Source organism: Phyllobates terribilis, unplaced genomic scaffold (assembly GCF_046119375.1).
Source record: "Phyllobates terribilis strain yellow unplaced genomic scaffold, ASM4611937v1 Scaffold_5__5_contigs__length_657084704, whole genome shotgun sequence".
In the NCBI taxonomy this organism is placed as follows: Eukaryota; Metazoa; Chordata; class Amphibia; order Anura; family Dendrobatidae; genus Phyllobates; species Phyllobates terribilis.
Window position 1 is genome coordinate 517,259,459 of NW_027362765.1, and position 27,319 is coordinate 517,286,777.

General features: G+C 45.6%; 1 protein-coding gene across 5 annotated transcripts in view; it reads left to right on the forward strand.

Moving 5' to 3' along the window:
- ZFAND4 (zinc finger AN1-type containing 4) overlaps window positions 1–27,319 on the forward strand; it is an 87,785-nt gene that overhangs the window by 29,150 nt on the left and 31,316 nt on the right. For all 5 annotated transcript variants that reach the window (XM_073685680.1, XM_073685682.1, XM_073685683.1 and 2 more), the window contains 5 exons: window positions 7,105–7,180; window positions 7,282–7,349; window positions 7,925–8,111; window positions 12,849–12,996; window positions 13,846–14,955. In XM_073685680.1, coding sequence (XP_073541781.1) covers window positions 7,105–7,180; window positions 7,282–7,349; window positions 7,925–8,111; window positions 12,849–12,996; window positions 13,846–14,955 — 1,589 coding nt within the window. The remainder of the gene's footprint in view (window positions 1–7,104; window positions 7,181–7,281; window positions 7,350–7,924; window positions 8,112–12,848; window positions 12,997–13,845; window positions 14,956–27,319) is intronic.

Sequence of the window (27,319 nt, forward strand, 5' to 3'; positions counted from 1 at the left end):
TAATTTGCCTTGGCATCAGCTGCCTGGCACTGGTCACCAAAGTTTAGTTTGCTGCCCACCTATATGCCCAAGCTTTTGTTTTTTCAGTGACCTTTTTAACCAGAGTTTTTTTTATTTCCTCTGCTTAAGTAGATGACCTTGCATTTCTCTATTAAACTTCAATTGCCGTTTCTCAGACAAAGCCTCCAGCTTACATACATCCTTCTATATTAAATTCTCCTCCTTTTGTTGATTACCTTGCAGAGTTTAGTATCATCTGAAAGTATTAAAATTCTACTGCATGTCACCTACAAGGTCATTGAGAAGTATTAAAAAAGAGGGTCCAATACTGACCCCTGTGGTTCAAAACTGTTTACTGTGAGTCAATCAGATTGTTTAATAAACACCCTTTGTTTATTGTAACTGAGCCAGTTGCTAACCCAGTGACAATTTATTTTATATAACTTTTATGTGGCACTGTATCAAATGCCTTTGAAAAGTCCAGATAGGACGTCTACAACTTTCCTCCTCATAGAAACTGATCAGATTAGTCTGACAGGACCGATTCCCTCAAACCCATGTTTATGTTGGGTCTTAAGGTTATTCTTAATGAGATACTCCAGGATAGCATCTTTTAGGAAACCCTCAAGGATTTTATCCACAGTTGAGGTAAAACTTACTGGCCTATAACTTCCAGGCTCAGATTTTGTCCCCTTTTTGAATATTGGTACCACATTTGCTATGCCCCAGTCCTGTGGTACAGACCCTGTTATTGAATCTTTGTATATGAGAAATAATTGTCTCTCCGTACTTAACTCCTGCAGTAATAGGGGGTGTATGTCACTTGGGCCTGGTGATTTCTCCGTGTCATACATTCGATGTGGAAGTAAGATTTATGGTATCCCTTATCATGTCACTGGATTTTCCGTTACTAGATTAGCCTTTCCCTTGGCCTCTTCCACAGTTTCACCCAGATTATTTTTGTGAGGGCTAACACTATCAGTTTGCATTTTTTTTTTTTTTTTTTTTTTTACTGTTTATGCAGATGAATATTTTTGGATTATTTCTACTCTTTGGCAATGAGCCTCTAAGGCTCAATCTTTGCTGCCTTGATTCCCCCCACAACTTTTTCTCTCTAGAATAATTGAATGCCTTGTCACTTCCTTCTTGTTGATCTGATGGACTGATGTGGGCAGCTCGAACACTAAAGGCCCCGTCACACAACGAGATCGCTAGCGAGATCGTTGATACGTCATGGTTTTTGTGACGCAATAGCGATCTTGCTAGCGATCTCGTTATGTCTGACAGGTAGCAACGATCAGGCACCTGCTGTGAGATCGCTGATCGTTACAAAGCTTCCTGGACCATTCCTGGGTCGTTGCGCTCCCGCTGGGCAGTGTGCATTGCTGTATTTGACAACTTATCAACGACCTCGTTAGCGATTGAGAACTGGGACACATAGGTGTGCATAAATTGGACTTTTCTGCGCCCCTCGTCCCCGATTGGTCGCTACAGCGTTCTCATTTTCCGCCGTGCATAAAGAAGGCAACAGAATAGCGATTCCATCCTTTGTTTCTGACCTTGTGCTGGATTGCAGATCCTAGCAGAATTCTCCGGGCTGTTGATATCCGTTCATTCGACTGAGTCCTGATTTTGCGTAATTTTATGCACGCCTTTGTGACACAGTACAGTCCCTATCAAGGTGTGGATCGTTGAAATAGCTGCTGTGTGAAAGCGTCCCAACGACCGCCGAGATCGTTAGTTAGATCGCTGGGGCGGCCGAAATCTTTGGGAAGTTCTGAATGTTTGACAGCTCTCCAGCGATCACGAAACGACTCTCCAGCGATCCCAAAACCGTGACGTAATAACTATCTCGCTAGCGATCTTATTGTGTGACTGTGCCTTTATTCTTAGAATAGTTTTTGATTTGTGATGGCCATGGAGTAGAGCTGCTATGGTCTGTTATAGTTAAGAGTAATCCCACATATGAAGTAACCTGGGGGTCATCATGACTACCTCGGGTTGACATGTCAACTACTTGGCCCTTGCGATGACCGGTTAAAATGCTGGGGGCAGTGTGGGTATTGCTCCTGGCTGTGAAAGCTGAGTTTCAGCTATTGTGTAAGCCGAGCTCCTGGTGGCGATTGATCGATGGATAAGCGGGATGTCCTTATCTTGACCACCATACACCATGACAACAGCTCCCTTGTCACTGTCCTAGGTATCACAACAAATGTCCGAAAGCCTGATTGCCAATCCAGGATTCACTGTACAATGCTTTTGTGCTGTTTCAATGTGCAGGCAATATGGGGACCTTCCTTCAGTTTCAGCGGGTAGTAATCAAGGCCCTAATGTTTGGCACTCAGGAAGGTGTCAAGCTAGGTATGGGGAGAACCCAGCACATAACAACTGGAAAAGGGGAGGGAGCCCTACAACTAGGGAAGGGGGGAGTGGAGACCCCTAAACAGATCTACCGACAAACCCTGACTCCCCTATTGCCTAGCAGGAAACATGGCCCTTGCTGACCCTAAGGCTAAGCCCTAGGTAGGTAGGGGTGAGCACTAAGTCAGCCCCACTACAAACTAAAGTAAACACAGGGAGAAACATACAAGGGAATACACTTAGCTCCAAGATGACACTGGAGAAAGCACGGCAACAATCCACGAGGGAACTCCAATGTAATTCTAGTCAACTACTAAAATCCCAGGCCTGAATAGGTATAACACGCTATCACCAGCAACTCTCTGAGCAATCGAAGTGTATTTAAGGACACAGCAAGGAAGTGCTGATTAACAGCAGAAAGGTGAGGATACCTCAGGGTCTTAAAGGGAAAGATATAATCCCCAAGCAAGGTGAGGATCACCACTGGGTCCTAAAGAGAGGAATCCTTAAAGGATCAGTGAGATGTTTGTAAGACAAAACGCAGCGACCTTCTACAGCTGGACACCGTATGGCTATCACACTCGTGACAGAAGGTGAGGATCTGAGGAATTCTGAAACTGATGGTGCCTGTATCATACCAGGTCAACATTTTCCCAGCAGGTGAAAACCAGCTTCAGGGTGAAGGAGTTAAAAAGAGGCTTATACATATTGGCTGTAATTCCTAAACCCTTACTTCAATTAGGATGTGAATACCCTCAAATTAAAGCTGTCTGCACTTTAAGCCCATATTGATTATGTTGAATGTTTTGTTAAACAGCTAAAATGCCAAAACTTGTCACTGTCCAAATATTTCTGGACCTTGCAATACAGTTATCAGTCTATGAAGCCTAGCCACAGGCTGGTCTCTACAGGAGAACAGTCTTGGCAGTCAGGAGGACCCATGGGCACCCAAAACAGTCAGCAGCAATGATTGGAGCTCACTGCTGGTAGAGGCCAGAGGTTGGCAGTGTAACACAGGTAGTGTCTACATTGTGTGGTGCAGGCTTCACTCCTGAACCTGCTCCATACAGGAGTATTTTCTCTATTACATGATTGCACATCATGGAGTGGGAAAGCGTAAAATATATGGCAACTTTAACTTCTTTCTATATCATTCTATTTTTTTTTTTTTTTTTTCTTCTGACTTTTCCACACTTCAGACCCAAAAAATCTTTGATTAATTTTGAATGAATTATGATCTTAAACATTTGACTATTCCTGTAATTATCACAATAGTTTTATGAAATGACTGCATCTTTTTGAATTAAGTTATCCACCAGATCTCCAAATGGAGGCGCCGTGAAAACCTTAGAAGCCCATGGAAGCTTATTTTCAGTATGGAAATCTGACATCGGATATAGAAGATCTCAGGCTCTGATGGATTTTGAGCACTGACGAGTCAAACCATGACAAAATTGTCAGATCACTCAATGAATGAGCGCAGACTAAGGCTGGTTTCACACATTCGGTACTAGAGATATCCGTGTGTCTGTGTGCCGCATCAGGATCACACGGACCAGCGCCTGGGAATCGGCTCTACAGTTGGTGCTGTTCCCAAGCGCTGGGTGCTGAACGCTGCCCTCATCATGGTTCCTGCCGGCGCTGTGATCAGCACCAGCAGGGACAATGATGAGGGTAGTGGTAGTCTGCTCTCGCAGTGTCCCCCCACCTGTAAAAATAAGAATAAAATAATAAAATCCATATACTCGCCTCTCTTCCTAGGTGTCCCCCCGCTGTAATCCATGTGACTGCTGCTGCCAGGGAGAATGAGCGCAGTTCCGGAGGGGCTCAGTGAGTGACAGGACACCGCTCCTGAGCTGCAGCTCCGGAGCTGCTCATTCTCCCCGGCTCCTCTGCTGAGCAGTCGCATGGATTACAGCGGGGGACGCCTAGGAGAAGTGAGTATATGTATTTTATTATTTTTACAGGTGGGGACATGGCGGGAGCAGACTACCACTACCCTCATCATTGTCCCTGGTGGTGCTGATCACAGCGCTGGCAGGGAACCATGAAGAGGGCAGCGTTCAGCACCCAGTGCTTGGGAGCAGCGCTACCTGTAGCTGATTCCCAGGCTCCAGTCCGTGTCACAATGACATATGGAAGTCATCTATGTGTGTTCAGCGTGAGGCACTTTGCGGACCGTGTAGCCACAAAAAAAATGGACAGGTCAGTGTGTGGTGCGCATGGACACACGGTCAGTGGAAACACGCTGACCTGTGCGCAGACCCATAGATTTTAATGGGTCTGCGTGTCAGTGTCTCTGGTACGCGTTGAAACTGCCACCACTCGTACCAGAGATACTGATGCGTGAAAGGGCCCTAAGGCAGTGTCTGTGTAGGCACCTGGCATGGACTCCCAGATGCTGGTCTGTGTAGACTTGGCAGAGTTTTCCCTATAGTTGTAGGACACCTCCAATCACTGGTGATGAAGCTGTGTGGGTTATCTGCTTGATTACAGCTCTTTCTGTCGGTGTTCTTTTTGATTTTCCATATGCGTTAGTTATGGTATTTGTTACTAGGGGACATGGGTGTAAACAGTCGTTCCAGTAAGGCCTGTTCTGTTATCTTCTCCCTTGCCGAGTTCTAACAATTGATACTCCTTCCCTCCAAAAATGACATTTCAAAATTTCACTTGGTTTAAAAAAAAAAAAAAAAAAAAAAAATCATGTCCCATTATTAGTATTCAGAGGCAGTAATACGGAATAAAGTTAGATAATGAATTGCCTGTTTAACCCAGTTAGACAGTATGAGCATAGAAGAAAGTAGAGCTATCATGTGGCAAAGATGAGTGTAACCTAATGACTTATTGCTATTGGTCAGGACATCTTCTGTACGAGTAACAGACACTGAGTTTCTACAGTTAACATTGGAATTTTTATTTTTTTATTTTGTCTGTCACCCACCCCACCTTTTAAACTGAGTAGGAATCCACCTAAAGTCATTAGGATGGGAAAACACAGCAAAAGGGACCCCAAGCTCCTGTCCACCCAAAGGCTGCACATGAACTTTTCATGGTTGATGGCTAGGGTTGAACTACAAGTTTTGCAGGGCCCTGGTCCACTAGCCACATCTGTAGTCCATGGCCACCGGACCAGGGCCCTTTAAACCCTCTCCTATCTGCTGGCATCCTCATCACCTCGTATTAGTAGGCCCAGCACAGAGTCATGCATCCATCATGTCGCCATGATGATTCTGGACCGACTAATCATAGGTGTTTAGAAGTGATCACCTATGATGCCACTGTGCAAATAGTGATGTTTTCCTGATACCCCTGATGTTCACGCCAATTCCCAGAGTTTTCATTGCTGCTTTTCTTCTCTGGATGATGACTGGGAGTCCTTCCCTTTTTCTCATATCCTGGTTGACTCTCATAGTTCACCTCTAGAAAGACCTCTAATCTTGCAAATAACCATTCTGTCTGTTAGAGTGGTGGTCTCTTATCCACTTTCACAGTCTACTCATTGGGTATCTCCATTTGTTATACCGCACCACTCTACTCCCAAGGCTAATTTTCATGCCCCTCCATTGAAGTCTCCTCAGGCTGGGGAATTTTTGTTTCATAAACTACCTACTGAGTGTTTACAGGTACAGTCTCTCCTCCAGATTATTGGTAAGAGCATCCAGGCTTTTATAGCCATCTGCCTCTAGGTCACGTGGCTCTGGTCAATGCTATATACTTTAGAGCGCTGCACTGGAGTCATGAATCTTGGTATTTCGACCTGGTCTTTCTGGTCGCTGTCACTCTGTAGCCTCTTCCTTCTCGCCTAAATATGCTTAATGCCCACAGGCGTTAGTTCGTCAAGGTTTCTTTCCACAACAGGAAGTCTCACTTCAGTTATTAGGAGCATGTGGGCTTTTTTCCTTTAAATCTTTCACTTTTTTATTATCTCCTCCTTTTCCAGCCCGGTTTAAGCTTGGACCTTCTTTTGCCTTGTTATGGTAAATATTTATACTTTGCTTATTTAGACAATTCACATATCTTTTGATAATTTTGTATTTTAATATTAGCTTTATAAGTGTTATTCATAAAAGCAGGGTGTTGTCTCTGATACAGAGATGTATAGTAAAACTAGATATAACCAACCTCCTAAGGCATGCAGCAGAAGACATGATTGACGACCTTGTTTTTCCCAAACTCAAATATTCCCTTTAGGTAAAGGCACTCCCCTTTTTCTTCCTTATCTCTTTGCTTGTAATAGGTCTGTGTCCCAGGCTCATCCAAGTCTCAGATGCCTGGTCACACATCTTTATCTGGTTGTGTTCTCTTGTCTCCGATCGACTCCCTGATTTGATCAAAACTGGCAAACGTGTGAAGCCTCTTGAGCTTCTCCTAAAACTTTGCATATAGGTTTCCACATCTGCTTCATATCCCTCGTGAGACACGTTTTCTAATGTACCTGTCCTGTCAATTTCTCTTAACATCACATCAATGAAGTCCATTGTCCTTTTCATCCATAGAACAGGGTGTAGCCGTCTATTATGCGTCTCAGTAACTAGAGTGAGAACTGCAAGATTTCAGGATTTTATTTTAAAAATCTATAGTGACCTGGTGAATTTAATTTTTTTTCTGCTGCCTTTTGTATGTTATATTTACAGGTCATTTTCTGACCATGTTCCCTCTGGTTGGAGCCATGAATGTGAACCTGATGGTAATGATCTGTAACCTGCTGTACATGACAGCCATGTTGACTTGATCTCATTCTAGGCATTCCCATTGCACAACAACATTTAATTTGGAATAACATGGAATTGGAGGATGAGTTTTGTCTAAATGACTATAAGTAAGTATTTATTTGGATTTTGTGTGCCTTTTTTTTACACTTAATTTTCTTTAGACTATTTAATCAACCATAATGCTTTTTGTGTTTCTTTTTTTCTCCAGCATCTCAGAAGGTTGCACTCTGAAGTTGGTGTTGGCTATGAGAGGAGGTCCAATTAACACTCGGAGAGGTGTGTACAGTCTGCATAGTCACTGGTCACCATTTAAAATGTCCGTTGTGAAATAATCCCTTTATCAACTGTACATTGGATAGTTGATAACTGCTAGTAGTAGATGTAAGTTTGTTTTATTTTGTTTTGTTGTTTTTTTTTTTTTTTCTTCCATATTCAGGTTTTCTTGCACAATTGCAGTGATGTAAGGGAAACGTTTCACAGTGGCCAATTAGATTTTGTAGAGAAATTTGACACATTGAATAACAAAATGCCCAAATACCTTCTTGTAGAGTATGTGAAAACACGCAATGGCAATACATAGGTAGGAGGGTGTTTGTAGACAGCAAGCTTATAGGAGTCAGATGGTGAATACCCTGCTTCCTTTCTCAATTAAATATAGTATTATAGTAATATTGTATATCTGTCAACAGGGAAAAATATTATTCTGACTCACAAAGGTGCTGCTATGTAAATGGCCAGAGCGTGTTTCATCATAAGTCTTCATTGCAAATCATATACTTGATCTAATGAGCTGATGAGCTAACAAGATGACTTGATCATGTCCGTGATATTCATTTATTTGCTGTGTTCAGTGCCACTGGATGACTCCGTCCGAGAGATGGCAGAGTTCATGGACCCTGTACGGGATGAATTGTGGGAAAAGACTCACACAAATAAGCAGGTCACGTTTTTGGTATACCGTGAAGGAGATCAACTGAATTTCTTCCGTGTGGTGGACAGAGGGGATGGTACCCTTACACCATTATCAGAATCACTCAGGTAAACCCCACTTTGCTTACATTGATTATTTCTTTACAGGACAGACATTTGCAGATCACACTTTGCAGGTGAAGTGGTTCAATAGTACAGTATATGATGCAGCGTGCCTCCCCAATCTTTCCAGGGAGTCCAGCAGAGCCCGTAGTGTTAGGTAGCTTCTGTAGTTAGATCTTAAATATAAACCAAAGAATACAACGCACACTATGCACCAAAGTGTATGAAAACATTGATATATACAACGTTTAACTGCATTACTGCCATATTCAGTCATGGCCAAAAGTGTTGGCACCCTTGAAATTGTTCCCAAAAAATGACGTATTTCTCCCAGAAAATTATTGCAATTACACATGTTTTGTTATACACATGTTTATTTCCTTTGTGTGTATTGGAACAACACAAAAACTGAGGGGAGGGGGGGGGGGGGGAAGCAAATTGGACATAGTTTCACACAACCCCAAAAATGAGCTGGACAAAATGGACACCCTCAACTTAATATTTGGTTGCACACTCTTTGGAATAAATGACTACAGTCAATCGCTTCTTTCACCTCTCAATTGGAATTTTGGAACACTCTTCTTTTGCAAACTGCTCCAGGTCTCTCATATTTTAAGGGTGCCTTCTCCCAACAGCAATTTTAACATCTCTCCACAAGTATTCAATGGGATTTAGATCCAGACTTATTGCTGGCCACTTCAGAACTCTCCAGAGCTATGTTTCCATCCATTTCTGGGTGCTTTTTGAAGTACGTTTGGGGTCATTGTCCTGCTGAAAGACCCATGATCTAGGACGCAAACCCAGCTTTCTGACACTGGGCACTACATTGCGACCCAAAATCCTTTTTGGTAATCTTTAGATTTCATGATGCCTCGTACCCAGTGTCAGAGGCAGCAAAACATCTTTGAACCTCCACCATATCTGACTGTAGGTACTGTGTTCTTTTCTTTGTAGGCCTCATTCTGTGTTTTGTAAACAGTAGAATGATGTGCTTTTCCAAAAAGCTCCATCTTGGTTTCATCTGTCTACAAGACTTTCCCAGAAGGATTTTGGCTTACTCACTCTCGTACATTTTGGCAAACTGTAGTCTAGTTTTTTCTCGTATGTCTGTGTCAGCAGTGGGGTCCTCCTGGGTCTCTTGCCACAGCGTATCATTTCATTCAAATGTCGACGGATAGTTTGCGCTGACACTGATGCATCCCTGAGCCTGCAAGATAGCTTGAATTTCTTTGGAACTTGATTGGGGTTGCTGATCCAACATCTGGACTATCCTGCGTTGCTTTCATGAATCTTTCTCTGCCCTCCACGTCCAGGGAGATTGGCTACAGTGTCATGGGTTGTAAACTTCTTAGTTATGTTGCGCATTGTGGACAAAGGCACATCAAGATCTCTGGTGATGGACTTGTAACCTTGAGACTGTTGATCATTTTGGTTCTCTTCTCCTATTTTTGTTCTCCATGCTTAGTGTGGCACCCACACAATGCAAAGATTGAATCAACTGCTCCTTTTTATCTGGTTTCAGGTGTGGTTTTTTTTTTGTTTGTTTTTTTTTGTCCTGCCCACTTTTGAGGTTGTGTGTGAAATTTATGTCCAAACAATCGATACTGTAATATCTTCATCTAAAATCGTCTGTTTTTACTTGTCTTCAGTTTTCAAGTTTAGATAAACTGTGGTTTATACATGAGGTTCTGCGGCATAAATGCATATAACCTTGCTCTGTACACACTGAGGCGCAATTGTATCTGTGGATCTACACTGACGTCAGCAGAACCTGCTGTTGAATAAGTTATTTTGTTCAAGGGAACCTGTCACTTGGTTTGAGGTTCACAAACCACAATTACATTATACAAAGGCACATCCAAACCTTGGAGTCAGTGGGATATCAATCAAGCTGGAAGGAGCAGGGTTTAAAGACCAGACTGCATGACTATTTAGGATATCTGTGCCCTTCCCTTTTGAGTACTTAATGGTAATTAGTATACAGTGTGCAGTACATTAACCCCTTAATGCTATATGACCTGTATGTTTGGCATTAGCACACGTCACTCTTTTGCTCCAGAAGACAGATCTGCACGTCATGCTGATCACACGGCACAGCTTCTATACTGGTTGTGCAGTCAGCTGCAGAAGCCTCACATGACTCCTCATGACGTCTCTGTTTAATGCCAGTGGCGCATGAAGAGTTTGACAGAGGGAGAGCACTCCCTCTGTCAAGCGCAGAGGTGTTCATGGCTCAATCACAGGTTTTTGATGGGTTGCTATAGTATCTGGAGGCCTGCCGATGGCCTCTGGGTCTGCCATACATGACAGCTGATCAGATCCTGCCAGTGGCAGGCTAATTGACAGGATAATTTCATATACTGCACTACATAAGTGATGATGCAGACTAGATCATTATTTATCTATGATCCAGCTATAATTGTAATCAAACCAGTCTTGGAAAGATGGGTGGATAATGGGGTACATGGCCTTGGAGATGGTTGAAAGTATAGACGTTATCCATCACAGCCTACAGCATTACATGCATAGTAATATTTAATTTAAAGTATGCTGTGGAGGCTATAATACCAATGTGTATATACAAACACTCTTCAATTAAATGGGTTGTCTGGTGTCAGAAGAAAAGTCTGTAGTCCCTCTGACTGGCGAATCGTAATTGTCTGGTGTGCATGCTATTATCATGCCCCTGTATGACCCGTATAAATTTGTGGCACATCACTGCATGTATATGATTTGCATACTTGCGTTCACATGCCGACTAGTCTCATCTGGGAGAGAAGCCGGATGAGACCGCTTGAGTGACTGCTGACTTTTCTTAGACCAGATGACCCCCTTTAATGAATCCGTAAACTTCTGTTTGCGCAACTCTAGTTTATAGCAATAGTGATTTTCAGAATCTTTGTCAAGCGGCTTCATCCGCAGTCTGTGGCCACCGGAGCCATGCAAACCTTCGTCTTCCTGGAACATCCCCAGCACCTCTTCTGATTAGTAAGGTGCAACGACATTGTAGCGTTACACACTCATGACATTTCGGTGGCCTACTAATCAGAATACTAAAAGATGAGACTGAGCACTACATAATGTGAAAACGCCGGTAACAAGGTGAACTGAAACAGATGTATAAGCGCTCACCTGGTGAAGTTGTGCATGAAATAGGACCAACTCTGATGTGGGCGCTGTCACATGAACCATCAGGTGATGGAAAAATTCCCTTTTATTAAAAGCAACACGTTTTGAAGTCAGCTTGACTTGTAAAAATCTTTTTTTTTTTTTTTTTAAAGCATCACTTGCGGTATGGTGGGCACTGAACCCTCTTTTGTATTTTTAACGTACAAAAAAAACCTGTATACTCACCTCTCCAGTCTCCTCCCGGTGGCTATCCTCTCTTCGGCGTCCCACGGTGTTCTGGCAGGACCTGCGTTGACGTCATTTAGTCAGCTGATGGTCATGCGACCGCTGACGTCAGCGGTCAGGTGATGGTCGCGTGACCATCAGCTGACTAAATGACGTCAGCGCAGGTCCTGCCAGTACACCGCGGGACGCCAAAGAGAGCGGACGCGGCTGGGAGCAGACCAGAGAGGTGAGTATACAGGTTTTCTTATTAACTTTTTTCTTTTCTTTTTTTTTTTTTCACCGCATGGTAGCTGGGATGAAGAGGAGTTGTAGTCTCCTCTTCATCCCGGGTACCACACGCACCGCGATTACGCTGCAAATTCGCAGCCATTGAATTTAATTGAAATGCAGCAAATCCACATATACCTGCGGGTTTGCTGTGTTTCAACGGTCGCGAATTTGCAGCGTAATCGCAGTAGAAATTTTCATGCTACGTCTTGCAACGCAGTGCGAATTCGGCGTGCTAATTAGCGCATCATGTGCACAGCACATCCGAATTCACATTGCTTTGCATGGCAGACTGCTTTACAAGCGTTTTCGCGGCCGTAAAAACGCTACAAAAAATGCTACGTGGGTACATAGCCTAAGACTGTTTTTAATAAGAGCAAATTATAGCTGGATTCTGCTCTTCCCCAGCTCACTTGAGGTCTCAACATATAGAGAGAAGTCTGTAAATTTAGGCCCCTGATTCATCAAAGCAATTTCATCAGAAAATCGCTGGTCTTTAATCGGGGCCTTGGTGTCCCATCTGGTATTAGGTCACTTTATCATTGGTAGATTAGTTTATACAAGATGAATTAAGGTTTTTTTTCTCCATGCATGTAGCAATAGTGGAATTCATGTATTTGTTAATTGCAGAGTGCTGCCGTGCAGTGTTCATGTACATACATTTGTACTGCAGGCTCAGTATATGTGCCCCTGCATATTAATTTTAACATTATAGGGTGTGCTGGCCAATGTCTAGATTTTCTGCTTTTTTATAAAGGCATTTCCCGGCAGTATAACATGATGGTTTGCGGCCCTCAAATTAAGTGATTCTAGATGTTTTGAGATTCATTATCTACCTCATTCTAGTGCACTGGGTGTCTTTGTCCTAAGGAGCATAGAAGAAGATACTCCAAAATGAACAGGTCTTAAGTGCCTGTAATCCAAAGCTCCCATCTTACTTTTTAAGTATATGACAGTATTATCGATCTGAAATAATGGATGATATATTCCACTTGATCTTTCTGCATAGTCTTCACTGGATCATCTAGAAAAGCATCTACATCAGGATGAAAGCTGTTAAAATATTAGTCATTTCTGGTTGAGTTTCTTATGTTCTGTACATAATCTCTGTCTTCTCCTTAGTGGAGGTTCGGCCTATAACTTGTACGCTGAAGATGAGGATGACGTTGAGGCTTCTCCATCTGGCCAACAGATTATGGATAATTCGATCACTATGAACAAAATGAAGTTGTTGAAATCAAAGCTGGAGAACATGAACCTCAATAAAAAGGTCTTTAAAGCAACACAACAATTGGTTTCTCCTAAGTAGTATGGCTGTTTCCGAAAACTGCCTTCATAAAATGTATAGTAAACTGGATGTAACGTACCAATGTGGTGTAGTCAGATAACAGAACTTAGGCCACAGCCCCACTAACACTAATGCCCGAGCTACAACTGTGTGAGCTATCAGTATTTGGTCAGTATTTTTTCTCAGGAGTGGGAGCCAAAACCAGGAGTGGGTGATAAATGCAGAATTGGTGACTTGTTTCCATTATACCTTTTCTCTGATTGTTCCTCACCTGGTTTTGGCTCCCACTCCTGAGGAAAAAATACTGACCAAATACTGATAGTGGGGCCATGGCCTTATACTGCATACCTATGGCTCTGTGAACCACTTAACGGCAGTATTTTTTTTGTTTTTATAAGTTTTGTAGCTGAACTTGCCAAAAATATGTAAAGTGGCTGCTCTTGTCTTACAGGGGTTCACATAGATGATAAATGTATGATTGTAGGGGGTCTAACTTCTGGGGATCCTGCCCCCTCTCCACACCCACCCCGTGTGCATGGATTGGTAGTGCACATGCATGGTCCCCTGTCCCAGAGCAGCGGATAAAGCTGTGTTCTCGTATGCGCTCTACTGTTACATTCACATGGGGGACTTGGATCCTATTCTCTGCATCAATGTGGGTCCCAGCTGTCACTCACTTTACACAGAGGACAAAAGACCCTCAGTCTCATTATCAATGTGGGTCACGGCAGTCTGATTCCCACATTTTATTACCTATCCTCAAGATATGGGATGAATGCTGTATGTTACTTGATTCTCTCATGTCTCCCTTCAATTTTTGTTTTTGTGCAGCCGAAGATGTCTTCAAAGCTGAAACCACGACCCCCTAATGCTCCTCGACCTATAAACAACTCAATGGCTTCTGCCCGTCACAGGCTTCTAAGAGTTCTCCCCCACATTGGACAAACTTGTCTACCTCCTGGCAACCCATATGTCTCGGAGTATTCCCACAATGCACTTTCTACACTAACTGCTGCTGCTAGGACAATACCATCCATCACTAGTGACTTTCTCAAAGAGGAGGAGACCTGGAAAAGCTCATTAATTCCATCACTCTCTAGTATTAATTTACCCCCCAAGGTTTCACGTATAGAACTTGAAGATGCAAGCCATTCAAAAAATCCAGTTCTGTGCTCAGTTACACCTTTGCCCAAGAAAGATGTGCTGACAAAAGACAGTGACCCCATTTTACACCAGAACCAAAACCTTTTCTCATCTGAAGATGCATCTAGGTCCATTTCTGAATCCTTTGCATTGTTGGCGGAGACAGGGCCCCATGAGCAGTATGGAGAACATTGCAGCCTGAGAAAAATGAAGTCTGATTTTGACCTGATGGAAGGAAACCAAGAGGCCTCCGCCATTGAGACACATCAGACTACACTCTCCAAATCCTTGAACTCTGATTTGATGGAGACATCTCTTATTAATACTTCTGAACTAAGTCCTCCAAGAAGCAAGTTTCTGTCACCCATCCACTTTTCTCCACAATTAAATGATGCCACCTTCTTGAAAACACGTCAACCCAAGTGTTTTGATTTCAGAAGCTTGAGACCACCAGCTTCACATGGTCATTTCCATTCTCTGCAACTCCGAAACATGGCCGATCCTACCATTTCTAGGACTAGTAGATTCCGAGGTGTGAAAGTGGAATCTCCAGGGAAGCAATCAGATGTTATTTCCAAAATGGAGGCTAGAGATATGACACAGTTGGTTAATAAAGCATCTAAAGAACCCATGGGATCACTTAATAATCTAGGAATTTTTGCTTCGCTGGCTCGAAGCACAAGTAGAGACGACTTGAACAGCTCCAGCAATCCCGTAAGAGTACGAAATCTTATCGCTCCACCAATAACCCTCCAGGAAGAGACAATCTCCTTACATGACAGTTTGAACATCTTCAATGTAAGTATTCACAAGCATTCACTTAAAGGGACTCTGTCAGCACAGAATAACTGTTCAAACCAAGTACAGGCGCTCAGTGCTTCACGGCAGGGCCACGCATTTAAACACGCCTTACCACCTGTTTGGTTTCCATCTTCACCCTTCCTTGGCTCTAGAACACTGTCAAAGAGGAGGGGGTGCTGTCAGAGGAGGGGGTGGATACTGGGGGGAGAACAAGCTGGTGGGAAGGTGCATATAAATGCCCCCCTGTGAAGCACCGAGCGACAGTACTGGGTTTGAATAGTCATCCTGTGCTGACAGATTCCCTTTAATGGGTTCTAACTGTGGCTGCTTCAGCATTGGCCCTGAAAAAATGCTTTGAATCTCCAATGGAAACCTGTCTATCTTTAATTCCACTGCTTAAAAAAAAAACTTTAAGGGGGGGAACCTGCTCCACCAACCAAGAAATTTGGTTGTATATTTGTAGGTCTTTTTTATTTGATAGAAGAATACACTACATGACACAACAATAATACATTACAGGACACAAAACATAACAAAACTCCAGAACAGAACAAGACTACAAAAACCCGACACATCACAGAAAATAGAAGCTAAATAAATCAACCAGAAATGGGAGAAGATTCGACCTACAGAAAAAAAAAAAAATTAATTAAAGAAACAAAATAACCATCACCGCAGGAACATATACTTCTTTTCATTTTTTTTTTTTTATAAACCATAAATATTATAAAACCCTATAAAATCACCGGCAAAGCTTCATTCATACTACTATATACAATCCCACACAACGTTCACACTGGCCTATATACAATAAAACCACTATAAACACAAAACACTAAACCTAAATATAATGTAACACAATGTATATACAACCAGAAACTAATAACCTACTGGTCCCACTGCCTTAACTTACCGTTAAAAAACCCTTACTGCACCTCATTCACACCACAGCAAACCAAAAATAACTATAATACACAATAGTGACGTGTGTGTGTAATAGATATCTGTCAGTACAGACCAAAAGTTTGGACACACCTTCTCATTTAAAGATTTTTCTGTATTTTCATGACTGACAATTGTATATTCACACTGAAGGCATCAAAACTATGAATTAACACATGTGGAATTATATACTTTACAAAAAAGTGTGAAACAACTGAAAATATGTCTTATATTCTAGGTTCTTCAAAGTAGCCACCTTTTGCTTTGACTGCTTTGCACACTCTTGGCATTCTCTTGATGAGCTTCAAGAGGTAGTCACCGGAAATGGTTTTCACTTCACAGGTTTGCCCTGTCAGGTTTAATAAGTGGGTTTTCTTAACTTATAAATGGGGTTGGGACCATCAGTTGTGTTGTGCAGAAAGTCTGGTGTGTACACAGCTGATAGTCCTACTGAATAGACATACTCGCCATCCAAGGCTCAAGTTCAATGCTTGCAAACCTTCTATTCAGGAGACAGAAATACAAAACAAAAATGTAGGGTGGAAAGACATCAGCCCACCACCAGGGTATAGGAGTACTACCAGACTAAGGCACCCTGAAGGAGAAGCCCCGCCAGAGACGGGCCGCCCTCCGGGCACCCAGTCTTTTTCATACTCCAGAGAACGTACCTTCACCAGGTCATCTAGTATTTTTACTACAAAGTTCATCTACATGGAGGATTTTACTGTGCGTCGAAACTAAAACTCGTGCGTTCCATGTGAAATACCTGACCACTGCGCTTACTATAAATAAAGTGGCTCTGTCCCTTCTCCCAAGGTCTCCAAATGCTCCATAGGCCCACCCGGAATAGGACAGAGTAGCCAGCCGCGGCCAACCAGTGGAAGCCCCCACCCTGTTGTACACCTCTGTATTAAAGGGACAATGAAGCAGGAAGTGCTCCATGCTTTCAGCACGTTAGCACAAGCCTCACGGGGGCAATTCCTGTCCTCGGAGCTCCTGTACTTCAAATTGTCCCTCATACAACTTGCTTTGGAAGCTGCGTCAAGTCCCAGTACTTCTTGGGGATCCTGCTAGAATTGAACAAACTCAACCCAACCTCCAGATCCCGACTTGGGCAGTCTTTGAGGACCAATGGACTCTGAAAATGAGAAAGCAAGACCCTCATGTCGAAGAGTTTCTTCGGGAGGGACCTCACCTCCCACATTCCCAGACCCCACTGGCGGATCATTTTCAGAACCAGGGTAATGTAAGCTGGGGGATGCCCATGTGGTGTGCGAAGATCCTTCAATCTTCCCCCTGTCTCCCATTCCTGGAAGAAAGGCTGAAACCCATCCCTTGCAGCAGAATACCCACAGAGGAGCCCTCTATTTCCAGAGGTTTGCCACGTTCACTTTCAAGAAAGTGTTCACTAAGACCACGGGGTTCACCATATTTAACCCCCCCCCCCCCCACCTAGTCTCCTCGTGCGGAAAGTGACCTCCCGCTTGACTAGGTTGTCTGTTCCCCCATAACATCTGGAAGAACAGACTGTAGACCCATGTCCAGAGGCTCTGACAAGACAGACGCTGCCCAGGTAGATTAGCAAGGGGAGCAGTAAAGCTTTGCACAGGCCAACCCTTTCCCTCAGGGTCAAAGACCAACCCCTCCATTGGTCCACTCTTTGGGCGACACCTTTTAATTCTGCCTTCCTAGTTTTTCATGGGGTAATCACCCTGGCCGAATTCGATGCCCAGGACTTTGGCATGTTCTTGGGGTTTGGGGAGTGTGTCCAGAAGATCAAACCCGGGATTTCCGCCTCCCAGCCAGAGACTGTCACACTTATCCTTGTTGACCTTGGACCCGGATGCCTCAGAGTAGCACTCCACTTCTGACATCACCACCACTGCCTCCTCTTGTGAAGAAACAAAGACTGTGACATAGTCTGCGTAGGCCGGCGCCGCCCCGCCCATCCACACCCTTCCAACGGTCCACAATCAATCCTTCTGAGGAAGGGATCAATTGCAAATGCGTAAAGCACAGGGCTAAGAGGACAGCCCTGACTGACACCAGATCCTACCCAGAAAGGTTGTCCAATCCACCCATTTACCAGAGGGAAAGTCTCAGCCCCTGCATACAAGGTCTTAAGCCAGTCCACAAACCCTCCAGACAGACCATACCTCAAGAGTGGACCAGAGGTACTCGTGGTTAACCCGATCAAAGGCTTTTGCCTGATCCAGGGTCAGCAAGAACCCCTTCCAAAGGCCCTCCCTGCCTTGCTCCACAGCCTCTCGGACACCTAGAACAGCACTAAAAGTGCTACGGCCAGGAAAGCAACAGTGCTGAACCTCCGAAAGGAGCCGGGGTGCAAACTTCACCAGCCTGTTGAAAAGTATCTTAGGCCAAATCTTCCTGTCCACATTGAGAAGTGCTATGGGACGCCAATTTTCAATGCGTAACTGATCCTTACCCTTTGACAAAATGATCAAAGCTGACCTTAATAATCGCTGCAGAGTGCCCGAGGAGAGACACTCATTAAACACCTGAGTCAAGAGGGGGACCAAAGAGTCCCTAAAGAACTCAGATGTTAAGCCATCCGGACCTGGTGACTTTTTGGGTCTAAGCCCATCAATTGCCAGTCTCGCTTCCTCTTTGATTGCTTCTGCCAAACCGCCCAGTGAGAGGTCAGCCCCTGGCTCAGGAACAGATTGTCAGGAAAGTAGACATCCCGTCACGATCCAGCTCCCTCCTTCCCAAGAGGTGCGAGTAGTAGGAACTGACTACCTTAAAGATCCCTGATCTGGACCTTCTCAGGGGCCCCGTCACTATCTTACTATTCACTGACATCTTACAGTTTCTGTAAGGGTTGGGCGAGCCGTACTTCCTGTAGTCCCTCTCGAAAACCAAAGATGCGTACCTATCGTACTAACACCTCTTCAGCAAGGACTTCACTCTGGAGATCTCCTCGCGGCTACCTCCAGTCGAGACAAGATGCTCGAGTTTCCTCCTCAGGCTCTGATACAGGTGATACCTGTTCAGGCTTCTGAGGTTCGAGAGCTGCCAGAAGAATCTCGCCACCCGATGTTTGAACATCTCCCACCACTCTGACTTGGTGTTACTTAGGCCCAGCAATGGTACCTGGCTCTGAAGGAATTCCTCAAAAGGCCATCTTACAGCTTCTTACTCAAGGAGTGACTAATTCAGCTTCCAATAACCTCTTCCCATTCGGGGAGTCTCCGTAACATTCAGAGATCACATAATCAGTGATCGGAGAACTCAACCTCCACAACCGACAATGGTGAAGAGACTGCCTCCTCCTTCAAATAAAACCTGTCTATCCTAGACCTGCACTGACTACCTCTAAAAAAAGGTGAATCCCGTGTGGCCTGGGTTGAGCCGGATGTGGACATCCACCAGGCGAGCCTCACTTACTATCCTGTTTAACGCGACGCAGTCATAAGTCAGCTGGTCTCCGGAACCTCCTCTATCACAGGATCTCATGACATTGTTGAAATCCCCTCTGAAGACCACCTGCCGACTCGCTAATAAAAAAGGTTTGATCTTCAGGAAGAGACATTTGCGGTCCCACTTGGACTGGGGACCATAGATGTTAATGAGCCGAAGCTCTTGCCCCCCCCCCCCCCCCCCCACCACCATGGAGACATCTAGGATCAAGCATCTCCCCATTTCTAATTCGATTACTCGTCTGCATTCAACCGCTGCGGTCTTAAAAAGGACCGCCATCCTATACGGCTCGGCCGCAAGAGACCAGTAGGAAGGCCAATGCCTCCACTCCTGCCTTGCTCTATGCAAGGTTGATATATCGGTCAACCTGGTCTCCTGCGAAAACAAAATGTTGGCCGAGAAAATGAAAGGCCGTGTACCTTGCCGCATCTGACTTTTTATGCTGCAAACATTAATAGTTGCCAGCGTAAACTGGGTGGGTGCTGCCATCATGATTGATTGATTGATTTGAATTAGATAGCCTTTTTCTTCACACCACGGACAGTCCCAACCTCTTCCTCTGATAAAGACGGGTTTTTAGTGCGCTTAAGACAAACAGACTCATCCATTCTCTCCTTGCATACATTCTTGCCCTTGTCTGGTGGTCCTGGGTTAGTCGTCCCCTCAGAGGGCTTTGTATTTGCACCCTGAGAGGAAGACCCAGCCATCTCCTGAGCCCCAACCACCTTGTCCGCAACCTCCGGCCCCGGGTCCCCACCCTCCCCCCTCCAGAGGGAGGTCCTGGAGGGCCCCGAACCGGTTGGAGGGGGGCAGCTGAACCCTCCAATGGCGCCTGGATCACTGCCAGAGAGTCAGAGGGGTCGCACTCCAAAGAGGCAGCTCGAGACCTGGCCGTTTTCCTGTTACCCTTTTTGTTTTTCTGTGACCACTCCCCCTCTCCCTCATCTAGACCAGGGGTCCTCAAACTACGGCCCGCGGAGGATTTTTATCCGGGCTGTGGGCGGAGGAGAGCGGTGTCAGCGCCCGCTCCCTCCCGCTTGCTCAGGGCCCCGGCAGTCGGATACTTGCCTCTGCAGATCTGTTGTCTCCGCACCCTCTGACCTGAGACCTCACAGGGAGCTTTCAGCAGGAAGACGTGTTTACACTGCACCCTCCCCTGAGCCGTCACAAGCAGCGCAGAGCGGGGAGACGCCGGCGACGCTGGAGTCCGGACCCGAGCAGCGGCAGGAGGTGAGACGTGAGGTGAGTATATTATTATAAAATTTTTTATTTATTTTTTTTTTTTTTTCCATGTATGGAGGCATGGGGCATAATATGGGGGAGTGACATGCTGAATGGGGCATTATAAAGAGATATTACTTCAAAATAAGATATGTGCAGTGAGCATAGGAATTTGTTCATGGTTGTTGTTGTTGTTGTTGTTTTGTTTTTGTTTTGGGTTTTTTAAATTTATATTCCGGCCCTCCCATGGTCTGAGGGACAGTGAACTGGCCCCCTGTTTAAAAAGTTTGAGGACCCCTGATCTAGACTGTCACCAGAAGAGGGTTCCTGGGAAGACATGGCTTTGGTTGTATATTTGTAATGACCAAACATGTCATTTTTACCACACCATGAATGCAATAGAAGCAAAACCCCAAAAAAGTACAGTTTAAAAAGACCTGTCCAGGTTGAATTGAAAAAAGATTGCAGAATTACTACTTTCTCTCATCGTTTCATTGGGGGACACAGGACCATGGGTGTATGCTGCTGCCACTAGGAGGTTGACACTCTGCAAAAAAACTTGGCTCCTCCCAGCAGTATATACCCACCAACTGGCAGGAAGCTAATCAGTTTTAGCTTGGTGTCAGTAGGAGGGGGACACCGGGCTGCCTTCAGCCCCTTCTCTACCTTTTTTAAGGTTTTGTTGTATTTTATTAATTTTTTTATTTTTTTTTTTTTCAGATACAGCTTGTGATTCTGGGCGACAGAGTTGTTGAGACCGGGAGCACAGTGTGGGACTGCTCACCACTGTATCCTCTCGTGTCTATCAGGCAGGACCCCATGCCCCTAACTCAAGAGTTTGGGGCATCCACACGGAAGAATATGCGGACTGGTCCTTGCCACTGCACCCCGGCCCACTCTTCTTCCAGAGTCGTCCAGGGTGTGAAGATGGACCAGTCACCTGCCAGCCACTTAGAGTCCGGGTGCCTAGGTCCTCGATGCATGCCATATGAAGGTCAGCGTCCAGGTTCTTGTGATGTCCGTCTTCCATGGTCAGTCTGTGAAGAGGGATTCAGTATCTTCAAGACAGGTAACCATGGCAGTGAGGGGGTTCCATTAAAAAAAAATAGTCAACTTCCACGCTCCCCTTCATCCCCCTATGGCCTTAGTGCACAAATTTAGCCCCCGACTTCGGCCTGGGCCTTCCCCCAGAGCCAGGGCACTCCCCCAGCCAATCGAGTTCGCAGACACTTCCATTAGGCTACGACCCCCTACTCAAGCCAGAGAGCTCCTTTCTCCCACAATGAGAACACTGCGCCCCTTTTCCTGACTCTGCCTCAGTGAGCGGGAACTCTGCGCACCCTGCATGGCACCATCCTCCTCTCCGGACCCTGATCACCGCAGCAGCTCCACGCTCCCTGCAGTGCAGCCCCCGCTCCTGTCTCCACACTCCAGCAGACTTGCAGTTCCAGGATCTACGGTCACAGTAAGCTCTGCCACTGGGGAGGGTAGCTCTTATCCCACAGCATTAGTACACCTTGGTGTCTCTCTGTCTTTCTCTTTCTTTCTCCACTGCATGTTCCTCTTGTAGTAAAAAGTTCCCCTCTGGTCAGACCTCGTCCCTCCGCCCTACCTGCGATCCATCTAATATACTCCCCCCTCAGGAGCCCCCCACTGCCCTCAGCGAGAATGTCGTAGCTCACTCGGGGTGAAACAATCTCTCTCCCAGTCAGTAGCTGACCTAACCAAAGTGTCCCACACCTTGGTCTCTGTATTAGAACGGCTACCCAACTCTGTCACGGTCACCGGGGCCCCGCTAACTTCCCCAGGCGTTTTGGATCCCTCTGTCTCCAAAATCCATATGGGTACCCCTCATGGAAGCGCTAAGAACTCTAAAAAGCATGCCCGTACCAGCTCATCCTCTAGCTCACCATCTCAGTCCTCCAGGATTCCAGCTCTCTCCCTCTCCTCAATCAGACGTTCCAGTGGCTCTGGAATCAGACTCCCATTCGGAGTCAGATTCTGATCTGGACTCAGAACAGTTTTCCAAGCTAAGGGATATGGTGGAAAGTCTGATCATGGCCATCAACAAGACCCTTAGCATTAAGGATGCAGAGACCTCTCCCTCAGAGCGGACAATCTCCTTCAGGAGGATGAAGCATTTACCCCCGAAGCTTCTCCAACCACGACAAGTTCATCAGAATCTTCCCTAACGAATGGAAGCATCCGGACAAGCTCTTCCAGAGGGAAAAACGCATGGACATCCTGTATCCTTTGCCCATTTCTGAAGTAGATCTGATGCAAGAGTCTCCTTCTGTCGACCCCCTGGTCTGCCGTCTTTCCACTAACACTATTCTTCCTCTCTCTGATGGATCCTCCCTAACGACAGATTGAAGCTCTAGCTAAATCAACCTTTGAAGCCGCAGGCTCATCTCTCTGCCCGTCACGCACAACTACATGGGTAGCCAAATCGAATATTGCCTGGGCAAAACACCTCCGTCAGGGCATCCTTTCGGACTCTCCTTCCTCCGAACTGGCAGATCAAATCTGTCATGCTGGGAAGTACCTTCTGTCAGCTTCCCTTGATGCCGCCTCCTGCTCGGCACGAGCAGCCGGCAACAGCATCATTATCCGAAGGGTTTTATGGCTCAAAGCTTTGAACACAGACTCTGCATCCAAAAAGTCACTTACCAGCCTCCCTTTCCAGGGCTCTCATCTTTGGCGAAGAGCTAGATAAAATAATTTCAAAAGCCACAGGGGGTAAGAGTACTTCCCTAACAGCGACCTAAACGTCTTCCTCCTAGATGTCAATCCTTTCAGTTTCGTCCCTTTCATAGGTTCCAACCCCACAACAGCAACAGACAGGACAAGTCCCCAGTCCACCATCAGAAGAAAAAAACTTCCTTCAAACCAGCTCCTTCCTGGTGCCCCAGATCCCACCAGCTCCGGGCTACAAGAACCGGTTCCAACAGATTTTCCTCAACATGACGGACCGCTCCCACCTGGGGAGCCTGTCAGAGTAGGCAGACGTCTTCTTCATTTCCGGGACGAGTGGCTCGCAGTAGTCTGTCGTATCCTACAATTACAAAATAGAATTCTCCACTCATCCTCATTTTCATTTTTTCCAGTCCTGTCCACCAAAGAACGCTTCCCTCGTTCCTGGGTTTCTCAGGGCCACCGACTCTCTCTCCAAAGCAGGCGTAATCGTTCCCATTCCTCTTTCAGAACACTTTTCAGGTCTCTATTCAAACCTGTTTGTGGTCCCAAAGAAGGATGACTCTGTTCGTCCCATCCAGACCTCAAATTATTGACCAAGCATGTCCGTCTGCGTCACTTCAGAATGGACTCCCTTCGGTCAGTGATGGCCTCCATGGAACCTGGAGAATTTCTTTTGTTCTCTGGATATTCAGGATGCCTATTTGCACATACCCATTTTTCCCTCACCTCAGAGATCCCTTCGCTTCGCGATCCATGAATCTCACTTCAGTACACGGCACTTCCTTTTGGGTTACCCACCGCACACAGGGTATTCACGAAAATAATGGCGACAGTTATGGCCATTCTCTGCATCAGGGGCATCCTTGTCACGCCCTATCTAGACGACATCCTCATCAAAGCCAGTTCCCCCTCAGCTTTTCTCGAGAGTATACCGATTTCCCTGGACAACTTCTCTCGTCTGGGCTGGATCATCAACACCGCAAAGTCGTCTCTGACCCTGGTCCAACGCATTGTTTTCCTAGGAATGCTATTCGACACCGCTCAAGCAAAGTTTTCCTCCCCGAGGAAAAGTATTTCACCCTAGTGCGAGGGATTCGTTCTGAGTCTCCTCACCTTGTTCCCTCCGTTTCTTCATGAGCGTACTGGGCTAGATGGTCGCCTCTATGGAAGTGGTTCAATTTGCCCAATTCCATACACTCCCTCTTTAACTGTTTTCTCCTAGCGAGATGGGACCGGTCTTTAAAGATTTAACAGTCCAGGGCCATTGGGATGACTCCTGAGCCGTCCTTCCAATCAACATTCTGGAGCTCAGGGCTATCTTTCTGGCTCTTCGCCACCGGCAGAACTTCATCTGCAGTTGTCAGACTGGACTCAAATCGGATAACGCCACAGCGGTGGGATATATCAATCACCAAGGGGGAACCCGAAGTCTAGCAGTAATGTCAGAAGTAGCTCTGATCCTCTCGAGGGCTGAGCAGAATGTTCCAACAATCTCAGCCATGCACATCCCAGGAGTGGACAATTGGACCACAGGCTTTCTCAGCCGAGAAGGCCTCGCCACCGGCGAATTGTCACTGATCCATTCAGTCTTCCAAGAGATTTGTCTCTGATGGGCAACCCCAGAAGGCGACCTCATGGCGTTCAGACTGAACTACAAGGTTCCTCAGTAGAGATGAGCGTTGTTCTACTCGAACTGTTCGCCAATCTCAAATTCGAGCTGTTTTGGGCGGTGTTCGAGCCGTTCGGCGAACACGAACCATTTGAGAAAAATTCGGCTGTTCGAGGTTATGTTCGATAACTGTTCATGCACCAAAATCATAACTGGATTTTTTCTCAGTAATGATGAAAATTAATGTTAATACGCAGTTTGAGTGTACAGCGGGGTGGGGGGAGGGGCAGGGGATGGATCTCTGCAGGAACAATGAAGATCTCCATTTTTTTTTTCTCTTTCCCGCATTTGCAGTGGGGAGGTGCAATCTGTCAGCCTATCAGCAGCGCACACACGGAGCGAAGTGCTTTTTTTCACACAAGCAAGGGCATGTGTCATTGGCAGTGTATGTCACATGTCCTTGCCCTATAAGACCAAGCCATTTTCCCCGTCGCCACCATTTTCTCACTGCTGCAGCTGCGTGTTAGACGGCACCGCTGTTGCTGTGTGCGCTATACCTTGTTAATTTCAAGCCAATTTTCGCACAAATCTACAGATAGCTTGGGAGTAGGGAATAGTTGTGATTGCAGTCCTTTTAAGGACTAGGTTACAGCATTTCCTACGACTTTTATCAGGCAGGTCTGTGCTCTTAAATAGATAGATTGTGGGAGTAAAGACTAATTGTAATTGGAGTCCTTTTCAGGACTAGGTTACATGAGTTCCTATCAGTTTTTGCCAGGCAGGTCTGTGCCAGTGCTGTGCAAGTTTTTTTCACAGCATTTGGCTGAATCTAGCAAAGCTAATCCTTTTTGGCCTATTGCAGAGTGTGTTAGTCAGTGGAGTAGCCTATCTGTGTTGCAAGATATAACACCTGTGTATAGAATACCAATTTTTTTACTGCACCTAGTGAAGTAAAATCTTTTGGGCATAGCATCATTCTATTAGTCCATCTATACTGACCTCCATCAGGTTGCAAATTGAATATAATTTTTTTTCTGCATCTAACCCAGCCAATAGTTTTGGCCTAATACCACAGTTTGGCCACTCAGCTCTGCTCGGTTACCATCCATTGTTTTTTTGTGCAAACAACTCCAGAGTTGTGAATTAGTTAACCACCAAAATGAGTGGAAAAAGGCCTGCTGCTGGTGGAAAGGGGAATAGGCGTGTTGGGAAGGGGAAAAAAGGTTGTGTCCGTGGGGTAGGTGTTTAAGCAACAGTAACATCTGCAGAAGAAAGACCATCTTCCAGCCAAACTAAAATGTCTACTTCTTTTAGCGGACAATGTGATAAGATCCCTTTCTTACGGCCACGCCAATCGCTACAAATTCCAGATGAGGCACAAAAACAGCAGGTGCTTCAACGGATATCAAGTGCTCCTTTAAGTGGGCTCTCCTCCACATCAACTTCAACATCACAAATACTCCAGTCCTCAAAGGTGTCACCCCAATCGCACTTGCTTCCTCACAGCTCCCAAATCTCCAGCTGCCCGTCTGAGTATGAGGTAGAACAGATGGTTGAGTCTGCAGAGCTGTTTACTCATACTATAGCCTGGGAATCAGAGGTCGACTCCAGTACTTCTGTGAATCCAGACGAGGAAATGATCTGCACTGATGCCCAGAATCTTTATGAGTCGGATCCAGGACCAGACGCAGAAGGTTCTGACCATAATGTAGACCCTCATTCCCAAACTGTCTCCACCAACAGGAGTTACAATGAGGAAGACGATGATAAGACTCAAATACCTGATTGGAGCGACAACTTTAGTTTTTTGTCAGGGCAGGAACAGGTTGGCTCTGAGGACGACGGGTGTGATAACGCACAGGGTGATGATGATGAGGTCGGAGATCCCACTTACTGTCAACCCACAGTCAGCCAAGAGATGAGGTCAGCAGAGGAGGTGGAGGAAGATGCTAGTGACGACGAGGTCAGGTTGCGCCTTCCTGGACAGAGACGTAGTACTGGAAGCACGTCAACAACTGCATCCTCAAACACAACTCTGCCTCTCACCACAAGTCGTGGTGGCTCTTCAGGTCGCATGGGTGCTAAGCCTTGCATAGCCTGGGCATTTTTTCAGATCGATAAAGATGACCCAACTCGTGTTATCTGTAACATTTGTCAGCAAAAGCTAAGTAGAGGCCAAAAAATACATAGTTTGAGTACTTCATGCATGAACCGGCACATGGACATGAAGCATAAGTTGCAGTGGGAAGCTCAGTGTGCTACAATGCGGCCTAGCCGGCCGGGCCAACCACCGTCTGCCATATCTTGTGCATCCGCGGCCTCTTCATCCTCTGTGACTGGGGGGACAGCAGTCACACCTGTTTTGGGGCGCAGACCTGCCACCTCTTTACCCGCAACAGCCAGCGTGATTGGCAGGTCATCATTTTCTTTGGAGGTGGTAACACCAGCTGG